The sequence below is a fragment of the Protomyctophum bolini genome, assembly GCF_963924005.1.
Source record: "Protomyctophum bolini genome assembly, chromosome: 9".
Taxonomy (NCBI): domain Eukaryota; kingdom Metazoa; phylum Chordata; class Actinopteri; order Myctophiformes; family Myctophidae; genus Protomyctophum; species Protomyctophum bolini.
In genome coordinates this window covers 4,231,265-4,247,830 of record NC_137870.1, presented here as the reverse complement: position 1 = coordinate 4,247,830, position 16,566 = coordinate 4,231,265, and the positions used below count along the sequence as shown (strand labels likewise).

The 16,566-nt window shown below is 40.8% G+C and overlaps 2 protein-coding genes and 1 long non-coding RNA gene across 3 annotated transcripts; 1 reads left to right on the top strand and 2 right to left on the bottom strand.

The window, feature by feature from the left end:
• Positions 1–1,378: 1,378 nt before the first annotated feature.
• Positions 1,379–2,860, bottom strand: b3gnt2l (UDP-GlcNAc:betaGal beta-1,3-N-acetylglucosaminyltransferase 2, like; the record flags this gene model as incomplete). The annotated part of the gene is made up of 1 exon (XM_080772109.1): positions 1,379–2,860. The coding sequence occupies one exon, from the start codon at positions 2,858–2,860 to the stop codon at positions 1,379–1,381; it is 1,482 nt and encodes a 493-aa protein (XP_080628235.1).
• Positions 2,861–5,701: 2,841 nt separating this feature from the next.
• Positions 5,702–6,877, top strand: LOC308321033. The gene is made up of 2 exons (XR_013964583.1): positions 5,702–5,920; positions 5,965–6,877. It is a non-coding gene; the product is annotated as an uncharacterized lncRNA (long non-coding RNA).
• On the bottom strand, positions 6,256–15,673 carry napab (N-ethylmaleimide-sensitive factor attachment protein, alpha b). The gene is made up of 11 exons (XM_080771814.1): positions 15,406–15,673; positions 14,457–14,536; positions 14,235–14,351; positions 14,019–14,065; positions 12,424–12,501; positions 11,516–11,571; positions 11,303–11,387; positions 11,012–11,116; positions 10,109–10,177; positions 8,042–8,092; positions 6,256–7,463 (listed from the first exon to the last, which is right to left on the bottom strand). Exons 1-11 carry the CDS (start codon positions 15,501–15,503, stop codon positions 7,362–7,364), a joined length of 888 nt encoding a protein of 295 aa, XP_080627940.1. The 5' UTR covers positions 15,504–15,673; the 3' UTR covers positions 6,256–7,361.
• Between the last annotated feature and the right edge of the window lie 893 nt (positions 15,674–16,566).

Genomic DNA, 16,566 nt, shown 5'->3' with positions numbered 1-16,566 from the left:
ATCAGTACACTTTAACAAACACTACAGATCGCCTCACGCTGACCCTGCACATGGGTCCGTTCTACCCCATGGCAGGCATCATTTAGGCACTTGTAAACAAACTAATAAACACACAAAAAAATCATATATATATATAGAGCTTATAACTTATTTCATTTTCATGATCCAATTATTTGATGTAACTGTCTATGTTCTCTTGGATACTCGATTACCCAAATTCTGGAGAATCAAACGTACACAATGATTCATTCATAAATCGTCAAATACTAAATTAAATCAAAGATGGAGGTACTTGCATGGCTCCTGTAGGGAGAAGGGGTGTTTTGGTAACACGATGATGCTTTCAAAGTCAAGACAACAATAAATCATTCTCCTTTTATTCAAGTAAAGTCTTGACAGGAAGGGAAAGTCAACACAATCAACACGGTGCGTTTAAGACGTCCACATGACAGACGAAAGGAAAAACAACAAGCACAGCAGTGGATCCAGAATAATTGCATTTTCAATCAAACTGCATAACTAAAGTCATTTAGATATGCGATAGCAGGAGATTGGAAACATTTCTCAGATATATTTAGTCTGGGTCGGTGGAGTTAAAAACTAAAGTATGGGACTATGTGAGCAGTCCAAGTGGATTGTACAATACCTCCTTGTCACAAAAAGACAAGACCAAACTTATTCAGCTTTGAGGTTAAGAGAGACCATATCGGTTTACTCCCAATTCAAATGGATCACTTAGCTATCTACAGTATTCCACTGGTTTGTTTGTCTTACAGGACAGATCTGTAACTGACATGCTTGCGTTTGGTGCATTCAGATTTAAAGGAGAATTCCATGCTAGAAGGCTTTCTTTACCTTTCTTTGTAGTCGTTACGTCCCCACCAAAGAGGTCCAGGTGTTTTTTTGTGCAAAAACTCCTTATTGGCCATTTCCCCTACCATAAGCCCGCAATTAATTGCATTGAATGGGAATTGAATGGGGCGTTGTGCCAATTCGCTTATTTCCATCGAAATAAGTAGTAAAGTGTGCCGCTTGGGATATTATTTACATTATGAAGAGAGGATATATACAAAATAATAATAAAAAGCGATGGAAATAAGTGAATTAGCACAACACCCCATAGCCCCATTAAATTCAATGCAATTCATTTAGGGCTTATGGTAGGGGAAATAGCCAATAAGGAGCTTTTGCACAAAATAACACCTGGACCTCTTTGGTGGGGACGTAACAACTACAAAGAAAGGTAAGAAAGTATTTTAGTACGGAATTCTCCTTTAACAGTGCGCTGTGCAAAGACCTTGACAGCATTCTCATCCATTCCACTCAAGCCCGAATCCACTCCTGGATGCAGCCTATTGAGTCCAGCTCCTGAGTCAGGTCAACATGTCAACAGCGGGCTGGCAATGCCCCTCCACAGCTTCTTAATCTGCCGCGGGCTGCGCTGGTGAACCACGAGCATGTGCTTATGCACACAGAGGTTCTCGCGATCTTGCTTCCGGACGTCAAAGGTCTGGAAGCCTGCGTGTGCCACGGGTGAAATTCCCAGTGCCTTAAAACACATTGCCATGAAGACATCGTCAATGGGAAAGAAAGGCAAGAGAAATGAGACATGATACAGGGGTTGTAGCAGGGCACCTGAAAACAGGAACCCACCTCCCCCTGAATAATTAGGGTATATGCCGTCATAGAAGCTAAAAGGAACATAATATTTAGATTTAGGGTCCCGAAGGGGGACTGCCGTGCTAATGACTTGTCCGATATAGGCCTGAGAAGCCTTCTTAGGCTCCATCGATTTTAGATAGATGAGTATTTCTTTCGTGTTGGCAAACACATCGTCATCGCCATCGAACACAAATGAGACGCGAGGACAGTTCTCCTGTGACCATTTGAAGAACATGTGTTGTTTCAGGGTCAGGTTGAACATGGTGTCATGGAAATCCCACTGAAGCACGTCTCCAAAGAGATGTGCCTCAAACCCCAGCAGTTGTGTGAGATCGGGATCGTCGAGCGACAAGCTACCCAGGAGAAACACCGTGCGCACTCTCAGTCCACCCTCCAAGACCCCCTCTCTCCCCCAGGTCTCCCGCACAGCCTGTCTCTGGGCAAAGTTCCAAGGAAACGACTTGATGGCGAAGAGGAGGAAAGTCTGGCCATCGTCGCCCGACCCGCTGCACTTGTTGGGCTGATCGATCAGGATCGGGGGAGATTTGCAGTTGATGCCCCGCACAAAGTCCTGGGCTGTATCTGTGTAGGAAGTGAAGTCGTGCATGTTGGTCAGCAACTGCTCATGACTCAATTCCCTGCAATTGGGCCAACTTCTCATTGTATTTCTCCGCCCGTCCAGCCACTTCAGAGTTGTGTGAAGGAGGCGGTTCCAGTAAGCTCCGTTCAGTGGAATCTCTTTCGCGAAGCTGTTAGAGACGGACAAATTCAGGATACCTTTCTCCAGACCTGGAGGAATAGGTTTATTCTTCTCCGTGGACGGCTGTGCTAGGACACCTTCCTGCTGTTTATTCTTCTCTGTGGATGGCTGTGCTAGGACACCTTCCTGCTGTTTATTCTTCTCCGTGGATGGCTGTGCTAGGACACCTTCCTGCGGTTTATTCTTCTCCGTGGATGGCTGTGCTAGGACACCTTCCTGCTGTTTATTCTTCTCCGTGGATGGCTGTGCTAGGACACCTTCCTCCCGTATATTCTTCTCCGTATCGTTGTCATTGATGGCTGGAGCGTTGCGAATGCTATGACTGAAGTCCACCTGCTGGTAGAGGGTTGAATGGATTTGGAACAAGACCAGAAACAAACCAGCCAGGAGAATGATAGCCAGGAAGACTCTCCTGCTTCTGCTTCTCCTATATCCCATATTACTAAAGGCTGTGATGAAGTGTACTGAACACAACAGGGTGTGATGGTTTAGAGAGAGGCCATGTGGTTCCTGGAGAGAAGTTGCAATAAACTGTTGCCGTCTTCAGTTGGCACAAGATGTGGAGTCTCCAGAAAACCAGTGGCCTTTTGGGAGAACCTGCCATTGGGAAAAAAGAGAAAGAAAAAACATACATTTAAATACATGCAACAACAATGTCAAAGTTGCAATTTGTCAAAACTGTTCTCTGAACTACATCATGCATATTAATACATGCAGCAGGTGTCATACAATCCTCACAGAGTCACATTAGAAATTGAGAATCTTGTATACAAATGGTCTCAAGTGGAAACACTGTCTGCGATCTAAAACGACTAATGTTGGTGTAAGCGCTTTAAATTAAATCTAAATAAGAGATTGACTTATCACATGAGCTTACCGATCGAGTTACAATGCTCACTGAGCTCTACAATGGAGGCTTAATGGTATCAGAGTGTGAACTGGCTGAACAAACAGGAATTATAACATACGTTTCATCCAGAAAATTGACAGTGCTGCACGATAGTCATAAACAAACAATGTCAGTGTTGTGTAGATCAAACGTATTTCTGTGGATTCCTAAACAGAACAACCCACATCCGTCTTTTAACTGTTAGCAGAGGAAGTGGTTTAGGGAAGTGTCTCCATCTAGGCATGTCCCAGCACAGTACAATAATAAACAATTATCATTCTGCAATAATTTCATGTACGTACAGAAATGAGAGCGGAGTGGGACAGTATAGACCGATTCAGAAACGGGTCTCATGGTCGCAGGCAACACATTTCCTGTAGGCCTTCATACTTGAAAGCTTAGTATGAGGTATAAAGTACAGCAGCCTTGTGTTCCTAAAACAGAAAGATTGGGTATTGGGTAAAACTGACGTTTATGCATCTTTCAAGACCTTTCACTGCTTTATCTCAACCATTACTATATGGCTCTGGTCTCCATCGGCGGTAGATATTTTGACATTCAGTTCTTTTTTTGTTTTTGTTGCCACTACTGTTGGAGCAGCCATAAACTACACAGGTTCATCCCGATGTTCTGGGCATCTTTGTAATGTTAGTGTTAGTAAAAAGAGTTTCTGAATATTGGTCTAGACTATAGTATGGAAGGATAAAGCTGCCAGAATTCAAATACCAAAAGTCAATTGAAATAAGAGTAGGCTAATGCTTTTTCATTTTCAGCTCATTCAACGCATTTCTTGAGACAAAAATAAATCTAAAATGCAATAGCATTTACATGTAATCTACAGATGTGCTCATTCTATGACACAATTACAATTATAAATAAAAGATAATTAGATTTTCAAAAATGCCCCGCTAATTATTGGACAATATTAAAATGAAAATGCAATTTAGAAAATTAAAATTAAATAAGAGATAGGCTTATGCTTTATAACCTTCAGATAATGAACGCATTTAAAAACAATTTACATTGCATTTTCATTTTCTAATTGGTGTTTGTACAATTTGAAAATGAAAATGCAATGTGATTTGCTTTTGCTTCATCTCCAGGTGTGCTCATTCTATGACAGAATGAAAAAGAAAATCACATTTTCAAATTGTTCACTATGAAGCATGGCTAGGTATAGGGCAAACGTCTGGCTAGTGGCTATACAAGAATATAATGGGATCCAATCAGGCATTATACTAGTCAACCACCTCTGCCTTATTAAACACAACTAAACATGTCTCGTAGCGAGACAATAACCTCCAACCATGCTTATTGTATCAACATATTTCAATCGCATTAGGATGTGTCACAGGGTATTTTATCAACATATTTCAATCACATTAGGATGTGTCACAGGCTGACAAAACCCACGACAGTAGGCTACTTAGTTTTAGCCCCGCGAGTCAGAACCCAATGGTAGTAAAGTTTCTGACATTTTTAAGACTTGATCGGCAAGATAGAATGAGCTGACCCAGGGGGTCCCGAGAGGGGCTAGGCTACTCTGAGACTAAAATCCTCATCACAAGTTAACAACACAACAAACAGCAGAAGTTCTCCCCAGGGCCCATTTCTCCTGATACCCATCCACTGGTAACCGTGGAGCCAGGGTCTCGTCTACTCCACAGTGGTTCAACTGGTTCTCAAATATGTTTTATGTCAAATTGATACACAGAATATATGAAATGATACGGTGTATAGAGAGAGGACAATTGTTAGTGTTATAAGCTACTAGACGGAAGAGCAGTATCAGTTGATAGTGGGGTCAGTGTTCAGGAGTATTATTGTAGCCTATAGCTATACTGTGGTGTACCCTTTTAATTCTGGTATTCTAGTGTTTAATTACAGGGAAGACTAACAGATTAATTCCTGATCTGACCTAGTATCAACCAACAGGTCAGGACGGAGTGATATACAATGTATGGATGGTTGCTTCTCCTACACCTGCACTGACTTGGGAGCATTACAAAAGCAATTTGCACTGCTCTAAAGCGTGATGCCGAGAAGAAACAGTTACACTTACTAGTAGTTTAATCCAAGTCGGTCTATAACCCAAACATTCGATTTATTCCTCAAGTCTTTAGAACGAACAACACGTCTTCACACGCACTGTGACGTGACGGCAGGTGCATGCAAATATCACTCGACACTATAGTCTCCCAACATTTCGGTTTTATAATATTTACATTGGTTCAATGTCTGTACCTGCTACCCTTGTCCCTTACCTAAAAGAAACGTCCTGCTTGATGGATGCTGCAGGCAGGGGCAGCGCAGGTGTTTCGTAAATTCGTGATTGTCAATCCGATGAGGATGGAACGCACGCAGACAGGACACACCCCCAATTATTACAGATTTGAAATTCACTTTATTCGAAGGGTTTGACAGATAACATGATTTACATATATTTTTTATGACCATCATTCTGTGGACAGATCAGGTACACAGTGATGAAATTAGTAAAGCTAATTTATTTTATATATTGCATCATATGCAGGGGCCTTAAAAAAAATCCAACCTGATCAAATTATGACAGAGAACATACCATATTAAAGAAAAGGAGAGTTTTGTGTGTGGTGGTGGTGGGGGGGTGCATTTTCATCTATATTAAACCAAGTAAATATAATTGATCATGTCTTATTTTGTGGAACAAGTGCCATGTGATATGTGACAAATTAACAAAAGATATGCTTCCAAAACAAAAGCATGGATTTTCATCAAATCTATCAGACAATTCCTGAGAATTTGCAATATAAGGCAGAGGGTCATTCAATTATTTGCTGTACCATTTAATTTGGGGTCATGCAAGTTGCATTGCACAAGCATGGCCAGCCCATGAGTGACAGATGACATGCACATGTGACCTTTAGTACATTTTTAAAGGACAACTTTAGTTTTTTTTCAACCAAGGTTCATGTTTTAGGTTGTTATTAGAGAAAGTGAAAGATGAGTGTTCATTTATTTCATATGCTGCTTTCTTTTGTTTTAGAGAATCGCTATAAAATGTTGTAAAAAAAAATACATATTTAGCCCCATGTTCGAATGCTGTCAAAAATAGCAAAAATCGCTAAAACGAAAGAAAGCAGCAAATGAAAAAAAATAACACTCTTGGCCAGTGCCAAGAACCAGTCTAGCTACTTCAGGTAAAAAGGCTGATTCGAGCCAGTTTTTTTAATTTATTTTTTATATACATATATAGGCTACCGTTGTTTTGTATTGCTATCTCTACAGTCAGCAGTATGCTGGTATGAAGTATATTTGGTATTGATGGTGCAAGAATGATGACCCCAACACACCACGCCTTATTTATACTTCGTTGTGACACTATAGACTAGCGTCGCAGTCCCGCCCCTTTTAATGACGACGCCAGGCCCAGGAAAATGATTCCCAATGCATTTTCCCCATAGACATTTCAAAAGGTATTTATTTAATGACGGTTACGCCGCGGACAAAGTCAACTGGAGTCGTGACAATTCATGACAACAAACACAATATTTTGGACCAAACAAATAATTACAAAGAAGAAAAACGTGTTGTAACCTGCCGTTTTTTTTCTTCTTCCTAATTATTTGTTCGGCCCAAAAATGTGTGTTTGTTGTCATGATTCTGTCACGACAAGAGTTGGCTTTGTCCGCGGCGTAAACGTCTTTAAATGAATGCTTTTTGAAATGTCTATGAGGAAAATGAACGGAGAATGATTTCCTGGGCCCTGGTAGGGGGCAGGACTGAGACACACCAAAGTATAAGTTACACATGAAGCGTGGCATGTAAAAGTAGTGTTTTTCACAAGTTAACATGTTGAGAGTAGGGACTGTGAAGCGATCGAGGCAAAAAAAAAAAAAAAAACTACTGCACTTGGTAAAACAGGTCCTGCAACAGTTTCGGTAAATTAAGATCAAAAGGGGGTCCGTCGTTGGTCAGAAAAAAAAGAGCACAGGAGGATAAAAGGTAAACAAACAGGGCGGGGGTAGTAATAACAATAATGCTTGTGAAGGATTGAAGAGGAGCTGCTGGTCAACGCAGGTCACTCTCATCCTCCTGTATGGTTTTCTTGATGCGCAGAAGCATGGTGGTGAGCCACTGGTCCAGTCTGGAGATGGTGTCATATTCCTTCACCTGGGGCAGGCACGACAAACACACACACGAAAGAAGGTAAGGACATTACTGCCACCTAGTGACCAAAATATGAACTTTTTACCTGATAACCCATTTAGGCCTTGAAATTTAAAATGCCCTTTTTTTTCTGAAAAACCTCATGTTTCTATATCAGTGGCTCTCAATATTTCATGTCAAGGACCCCAAAGTTATATGTAATATACCGCCGACCCCCCATCTGAAAATATGTTGTTCTACAAGCTCGTAGCGCAGCACTCCACCCGCGCTATGAGCTTGTAGATCTGCTATTTTTCAATAGCAAAAGTATAATATAATGCTTGAAAAACCAAAAGGGGTTCCCGCCCCAAAATGGGATAATTTACAAAATACATTATAATTTTTCAAAACCTTACACTGAAAGTGATCAGTGTGATCAAAAGAAATCAGGCTACATTGACGGCATAATTGCCGATATTAATGTCATCGGGAAAAAGGTAAAAAAAAATGGCCGATCTATTGGCCAAACCAATAGATTGGCCGGGCTCTAGTAATAAATAATACGTTGATCACATAAGTATTTTCTTTAATCATCTGCTCACCGAATCAGTATAAGCGTCCACATTCTGTTCCTCAAAGGCGTCTAGAAGTTTCTGTAAGAATGGCATAGTGACATTTAGACTCCGACATACTCGGCTCTAAAATGAATTAACCCATTCTGACCTGAGATCAGATTCATACGAGGTTTCCACGGGACACACACTGGTCTGATTAACCCATTCTGACCTGAGATCAGATTCTAAAAATGTCAGTCGTTCTTCGAATTTTTCAAAAATAGCAGACCTACAAGCTCGTATCGCGCCACTCGGTGGCGCGATATGAGCTTGTAGATCTGCTATTTTTCAATAGCTAAAGCATAACATGATGCCAACACCAAAATGGGTGCCCGGTCAGAATGGGTTAAATAATTTGAAGTAACCACTTCAAACACAAATATACAAACACATATGCAGTAAAAGTAAACAATAATAAAAATATACACTATATTTGAAGCAACCACTTCAAATATATAAACTCAAAAAAGCTTTTAGCTTTTAAAAAAAAGCTAAATGTATGTGTGCGTAACTAGTATAAGGCATATAAGCAAAAAATGTATTTTTTCTGTTTATCATTGATAAATATATAAGAAGCACTGTATAGAGAATCAGTTTTCCCATTGCTAATGTTCTTGTTTTTTCTCTGTTCTTTTTTTCCCCTTTTATTATTTTAATCATTAATAAGGTGGGCATAATAAGCTTCGGCTTCAGCCCAAACCGTTTCAGTCAAACTGTAATTGTGTAAACCCTCATTCTGAATGTTCAACTGTATATTGTAAATGACTGAGTCATAAAATAAACTAACTAACTAATTAAACTAACTAACTAAATGTACATAATTATGCTCTGCGATATCCGGCTGCTGCACGAGTACGACATGCCAATGTGTCGTTGCTAGTTCATCTGTTAATCGTTTAAAGCTCGTTAGCGCACCACACGTACGTAAGTACATTCCTGGTGTACTGTAGACCTCGTACGTTTCAATACAATGTTCAGGACCAACTATTTGGATGCGTTTGTTTCTAAACTTGTTATTATTATTATCGTCTCCAACAGGCACTTTTTCTAGTTCATAAATCATACCATTATACAATGGAGACACCATCAGATCCTAGTTTTAAATGGTTTAACCCATTTTGGACTTAAATCCTGACCTAAGCTTTCAGAAAAATCTTTGTACAAAAATGGTATGCTGTGTACTGTACATAGCGTACAGTACATTTACCCTTCAAGAACATCTTGTAGGGTAAAAACACCAAAAGGGGTTCCCGTCCTAAATGGGTTAACACATTTTGACCCGAGGACGATTCTACAAATGTCTTCTAAATCCTGACAGTTTTCTTGTAAAATCCATGTTTCTATGTCAGTCGTTCTCATAAATTATGAGCACTCAGTGCCGCGCTATGAGCTTGTAGATCTGCTAGAAGGTCCTAGTAGGCCAGTCAATTTTTTATGATCCTTAGGGTCATCCGAATAACATTACAATTTGTGAAAATTCAGGGGTTAAAACGGCCTTCTAAAACGGTTAGTCCCAAACAATACTTGATTGGCTGGTTACCGTCACGTGACGTGACTATCGTAAATCTCACCGATAATCCACACTTTGTCATCGTGTCTCACCCATTGTAAAATCCACGGTAACCCGAGACCTCTTGTGGCTTATTGCTTTATTTTAACCGGCCACTAAATCCATGAAGGAAAACTTTTAATATATGATGTAGGGGGGTAATAGGACCATTAACAACTATATCACATTACTATTTATACAATTTATTTCGGGTCACGCCGCTTTTCAGCTTCGATTGACTGGCCTATAGGTTCAGGGACGCTGTGGGTCTGCTCTCTAGCGCACAGGTTGGCGAAAAAGTTTGGAGTTTGCATGCTCTCCCCGTGTCTCCTAAGGTAGGTACCTCTACAAAAAACATGCAGTAATCATGGCTTCTCTATACTGCCGCCCAGGATTACCGCATAAGCAATTGGGACAGGGTGCAAAAGAAACAGGGAGGTTACAAAAATCGTGGGATATAAGAAGAAAGATAATAAAGGAATTCAAGTTAACAACAAAAGACCTACCTTCAACAGCTTGCATTCTCGAGAATCTGAAAAGGCTGGAAACATTTCTTCATACTTCTGTACAGCAAGCTAGGGGACGACATGAAGAGGCATTTCAACACTCACATTTCCAAACCGATAAAGCAGATGGCTTGTAATACATTTTAAAAGCCAAATTGAACGTCTCATCTAGGGCTGAACTGAACCTTTCATTTAATTGTGTCAAAGGTTGTGATTTGTCAACCCCTAGTGTTGAACAATGTGGTGTGAAAACAGGAGTTGAGCCACACTAACGCCAACATTCTGTTCAATTCAAACACCTCAACTCCGAGAAAGAAATCAATGGTGGTGACGGACCACAGCGGAGCAGAGTTTTGCATAGTGACGGGGAGCGCTGTTAGATGGTGGATATCAGCGAGACCATTCTGAATCAATAAGAACCTAAATGACTACATGACTGCCTGCCTAAATATGTCCAAAACCGCCCCCTAAGGTCTTCCACTGCTGGCCTGCTCGCTTTGCCTAAAGAAATGGCAACTAAAAAATACGGGGAAGTAGATTTTTGCTTCTACGGGCCGACAGCGTGGAACAAACTCCCACTGTACCTTCGACAGGCAGCCTCTGTAGACATTTTTAAAGCACAGCTCAAGACCCACTTCTACACCCTTGCTTTTAATTGATCTTTACATTTTTTGTTATTCATGTCCTCACTGTATTGCATTACTGCTCTTGTTTTTTTTAATGTTTATGCCTTGCTTTTCTTTAATTTTTTTCTCCATTGCTCTGTAAAGCACTTTGAGCTGTGCTATACAAATAAAGTTTTATTATTAATATTAAAAACACGCCAAAGGCAGCGAGCGCCACTGGGAAACAGAACGCGTGAAAGACGTCATTGGCAGAAAAATGGGTTCACGTGGATCTTACCTTTGCATTGAGCATGTCAACACAGAAGTGACAGAGCGCCGCTTTGAAGAAGTGGTCCTTGGCGCTGTACTTCAGCAGTGTGCTGTCCATTGCATGGGTTCCGACCTACAACCGGAGAAAAAAACAATAATTAGTTCTACTTGTGTAGCCCAATATATCGAATGTAGCTCCGAGCGCTTTGCAATATTGAGATTAGACGATCGACACAGACAGCTTACATGACCAACGTGATTAACAGAAAGGATATTCATGTGTATGTCAATGTCATACTTAAAGGGGGTGTCATCTCACCTGTTCATAAATCTCAATAGCTTTTGGGTACTGCTCCAGCTGGGCTGCATAGGTTGCAACTTTGAGAAGGCACTTGTTTGCAGAACTGTAAAGGAAATAATAATAATAACATAACATAAAGGTTTAATATACACATTTTGCAATTATTCAAATAGGATCCAAACGACCATTCAGTTTTTTATTTTGAGTAATAAATCAAAAAGGAAATGCTACCTGGTGGATTCTTCTCCCTTGTAATAGTCTGCTGCTTGTTCATAATGAGCAATGGCCTGCAGAAAAAGAGCAAATATTTAAACACACACTACTGACACACACAAACACACACACACACACAAACACACGCACGTATTCCATGACTAGAACGCTTCCTTGTTAGATCACTTCCTTGTTGTGTTTGGTTATGTTGTGTTTTGGTTATTAAACTGAAATTCTGAAGTGGAGTTTTCTTTTTGGAATAAACTGCTGTGGAATTTAAGTTTATGTATGGCACTGTGTTGTGTAGTGCAGGGGTAGACCTAGTACCTTTAGGCACAGGGAACAGGGCACAGGGGATCACCGGTACACTGGCAGTCGTGTGAGAGAGACGTTTTTCTTTTCAAATTAAACATTCCAAAAATGTTTAGTCAGTTAAATTAAGTCTATTCACATCTACAAATGACATCCTGCACATAATTGTGCATTCATTCAAACTCCAAACTCATGACTGACGAGAGATTCTCGGAGATAGGTGGGTTATTATTAGAACATATTTCTAAAAGTTATGTGTATCCTATTATGGACAATCAAAATCAGCTGGGAATACTACATTTTGATGTGGTCACGGTGTCATAATTATATATGGCACACCGACTATCACGAAAATGAAAACATGGCACCTGTGAAAAAGGTTGCAGAGTCCTGGTGTAGTGTGAACTGAACCAAACACATCCTTTTCAATACAAACTTTTTGTATGCCATTTGGCTATTCTGAGTGGCCAAAGAGCATTGATCACGCAACCAGGTCTTTAGTTTACTCAAGTTAGGTAATAAGACCTGGTACTTAAGACACGCAAAATACAGCCCTCAGTGTTAACACCTTATAATATGAGAAGTGAATTTAAAAGATGAGTATTTCCTCTGACCTTATCAATGTCTACCAGCTCGGTCTCGTAAATTTCAGCGATGGTGATGTGATGTTTGGCTGCGATGGTGAACCTCCCCTACAAGAAGAACAAATCAAAGAGACAAAGATGTGAATGGCTGTGTGTGCACACTGCAGGGGAATGCAAGACAAATGATACGGTCCATGTCTCCGCATGAGTGAGTGAGTATGTCTGTCACACTGACACTGTAATGCTGGCTAGTCAAGCAAAATCCCCTTGTGTTTAATGGTGATTTGTACAGGTTCGTGGAACTACAGTATGGCTGGGGTGGCTACTAAAAGTCCCTAATTTAAACAGTTGTATGACAGTGTCGCTTGCCGAAAAGAACAGATCTGCAAGCTGACAGTCACCATCATGGTCAGAGGGTTAGCCTGGGTTTGCCTGGCCATAATTCCGACATCCCATTACTCCGACTACATGACTTCAGTTAGGGTTAGGGCAAGGGTTCGTAATGTAGCGAGTCGGACCAACGCGCCATCTGAATAATCGTCTGACTATTGCCACGGCACCCGTCAGTGGTTGTTTAGTCACTCTGGTCTAAACTAGAGATGTCCCCCGATACTGTATCGGGAAAAGTATCGGATCGGCCCTTATGTGTCGTATCTGTGAATATGCCAGTCTAACTACGCGATCCGACACAGGGGTAAGGGGGTTGACACTATGGCAGATAAATAAAATGTTGGGACATGTGGAGTTTGCTTTGGAGTTGCCCAAACTGCAAGTGCACATTTGAGTGAGGAGTCTGCTATAAACACAACACAAGATATATAGCTAGATAGCTATAAACACAACATGAGATCACGACACTGGTACCGGTATTGGGTATCGGCTAACACATAAATTGAAGTATCGTGATTGGATCGGACAGCTCATTGGGACTGGTCGGCCTGAACAGAACGCTGGTCGCCATGCCAAAGTGGGTCAAATAGACAAAGTTTTACCTAGTCCCATTGTGTACCACTACCACGTGTACAAAGTGTTGCTCTATTTGGTACACTGGAGGTGACAGCTGAGCAATGTGAATGTACAAGAAAAGATGCATCGTCTAGCATTATGGATGTATGGGGCCCGGCTAGGTTTTCAAGTCGTTACATTTTTCTATTGTTTGTTTGTTTTGTTGACATTTTATTATTATCATTCTACAGTAAAATAGTCGGTCTCCTAGCTCACAGCAAGATATAATCTGCTATTATTATATATGGTGGAAAGTCTGTAGCAGTCTGGCATGATCTGCTGCACTAATAGTTCAGTGCACATTCACGTACTGTACAAGTGACAAATCATTATGATCTTTCAAGTATGGGAAAGTATTCATTTAACATAATCTCCTCTCCAACTCTTTAAACTTCAATCAGCCCGAAATAGACACAATTCTATTTTTCTAAATGTCTGTTTGGCTTGTATTGAGCGTAAATTCACAATAGATTAAATGGATAATTGACAGAAATAAACATGCTGCATAAAAATAACTGGTAACAGTAATAATATATACAAACTCCAGTATACATATGCATGAATATTAACAACATTAGCAATGGGTAGTTGAAGTAGAATTTGTAGAATCTGAGTCTTACCATGTCAGTGTATATCTCAATAGCTCGGTTTAGACAGTTTATGGCCTCTGTTGAGAGAAAGAGAAGACAATTAGACACACGTTCTAAGCAGGACCATAAAACGAAACATACATGTTATATACCAAGTTCACTGTAGCTGGAAGCTGGTGTTGTGAAATAGGGAACTACAATTATGTGTTGTCATAACCTACACATGAGACACCAAGTAAAGATTACCTTGTGGATCTGCCTTTTTGAAGGCATTTCCAGCATCTATGAAGTTAGTCGCTGCATCGTGTTTGCTCTGCATTTGTAGGTGAAGACAGGCAGCTTGCGAGAAGGCATTCCCTGCAGCTGAAATTCAGATTTTGAATAAATCAATAAAAAAAAAAACAACAACAACAAATAACTAAAGGGCAGTTTTCACACTGCTGAGAGATGAAAACAAATAGCTCTTACCACACCAATTTTTGGCCATCTTGTACATATTTGCTGCCCTTGCGTACATGTCACAGGCCTCTTCCATTTTAGACGAGCCACTGCATCAACACAGGACAAGTAGAATAATAATGATATTACAGGTGAAATTAGTGGTTGCCTTTGAAGCAACCAGGCTAACAACAACAATATTAATTGTGTCGGTGTACAAGCGAAGCCTTTGCATTTCAATACATTGAATAAAGACTGAAATGGCAGTAGTGTGGAGTGTGGACTGTGTTGGTTCTACAGTGGTTATGTTAGAGATGCTAGCAACCAGGTTAATGCAGCAATGGCCCAATCCCTATGCTGCTGGTTTTTGTATTCTATTGTCCTTGTTTTTGTATCTAGGGCTAGAATGAACCAAGACAAATTCCTATCAACTTGTTGACATGGCAATACATTATTGAATCTGAATCAATGACGTACAGCTAAATTAGTTTGATTGACTGACAAGTAGTCAATCAATCAATGTTAGAGAATGCTAGCAATGATACACACAGCTATAGATGACAGATGGCGAACGAATAGCTAAACGACTAATTCATCATGCTAGCGCCACAATCATTAGATCTGTCAACCGCAACCAAACCCGCTTACAGTAGGTACAGTCGCATTACGTCAGTTATAACGTCTGATTTTTACACGACTATGTTGACAGAGTTAGCACCATGCTAGCTAGCAAGTTGTTGTTTTTTTCATGATATAATTCGCAGTACGGCGGTGTTGGGTGTACGGTGCACCGAACCCCGCAGATCTACATGGTCGCAGCGCATCACAAGCGGCGCGTTGTGAGCTTGCAGATCTGCTATTTTGTATATATTTTTTTAATGATGCTTGATGCATAAGCGACCGCCTCTTCCGCGATGTTGGCTCATCATTGCTGTCTGCCGTTAGCTTTCCAGTGCTAATGCTTTCATGTTATACACACCCGAACATCTGTCCGAAAAACGACGTCGACGACTTGACTTTCTTGTCGGCTTCGGCCATCAACGCCGCGGCCTCTTTCTCCTTCCCGGAGTTGTCCATGATGTTACTGGGACTAAACACACCGTTGTAGCAATCCTGTGTGTATGTCTGCCTGGTCACAATACTAGTACTGCTGAACTGCTCTGCTAGTGTAATGTATTGTTGCGGCGCTGCTGTGTACAGTACACTGTGCACTGTAATCGTAACCTCACTTCCCGCAGTACCTGCGGAAAGCCTGGTTTCTACTGTGACTTTCCACCGGTGCCATCCTGCATAGAGCCCGCCTACTCCACAAACGGTATCCGGTCGGGCCCTACGCACACATTTTACAGGCAAGAAGTAAGAACAACAGAGACCCTTTCCGTGTCCGCTGGTTCGCATTCAGGGCGGATATGCAACGTGGCCAAAAGCCAACTGATCCCACACTCCGTTACCTCGGTCACGTGACGGTGACGGACGTCGCACGTCACTGTCGCACGTCAACTCGAGTCACGTGATGTGATGATGGCCCACGGTCACGTGATGTGGGAAGTATCAGCAACGTCGTCACAACTGGTCACAATGTTTGTGTTTGTCTTGACTTGTCTTGTTTTGTATTGTAATGCATTGTATCATGTCATAACTGTTATAAAGATTTGCTAATAATAAAATAATATTAATAAAAACATATATAGGCCTACAACATGTATGTCTACTATGGTCACAACAGAAGTTCACTCGATGACTAATTTGTGTGTCAATCGGTCACAATACACACACTGTGTTGTTTTACAGTTTGGTAAAACATCAAATAATAGTAGTATATAGCCTATGTATACAATTTTTTACAGTTTGATAAGCATACAATCTCATACAATTATTTAAAAACATCAAAACAAAATCTAAATGCATATTAGTGTGCCAAATGGTGAATGCCTGTCAGAATCATAGGCTGATTTAGGGCCCCTGGAAATGGGTTTGTGTGGCCTATGGTGTGGCCCCTCTGACTGATATACTGACTTGCAGCCAGCATAATAGCTACAATTTGGTGTCACTGTCAACAGAATAAACTGCGCAAGTTACTTTTAACTATTGCATAATTTATGCTCCATATTGTGCAATGGTGACGCACAGACATTAGTTG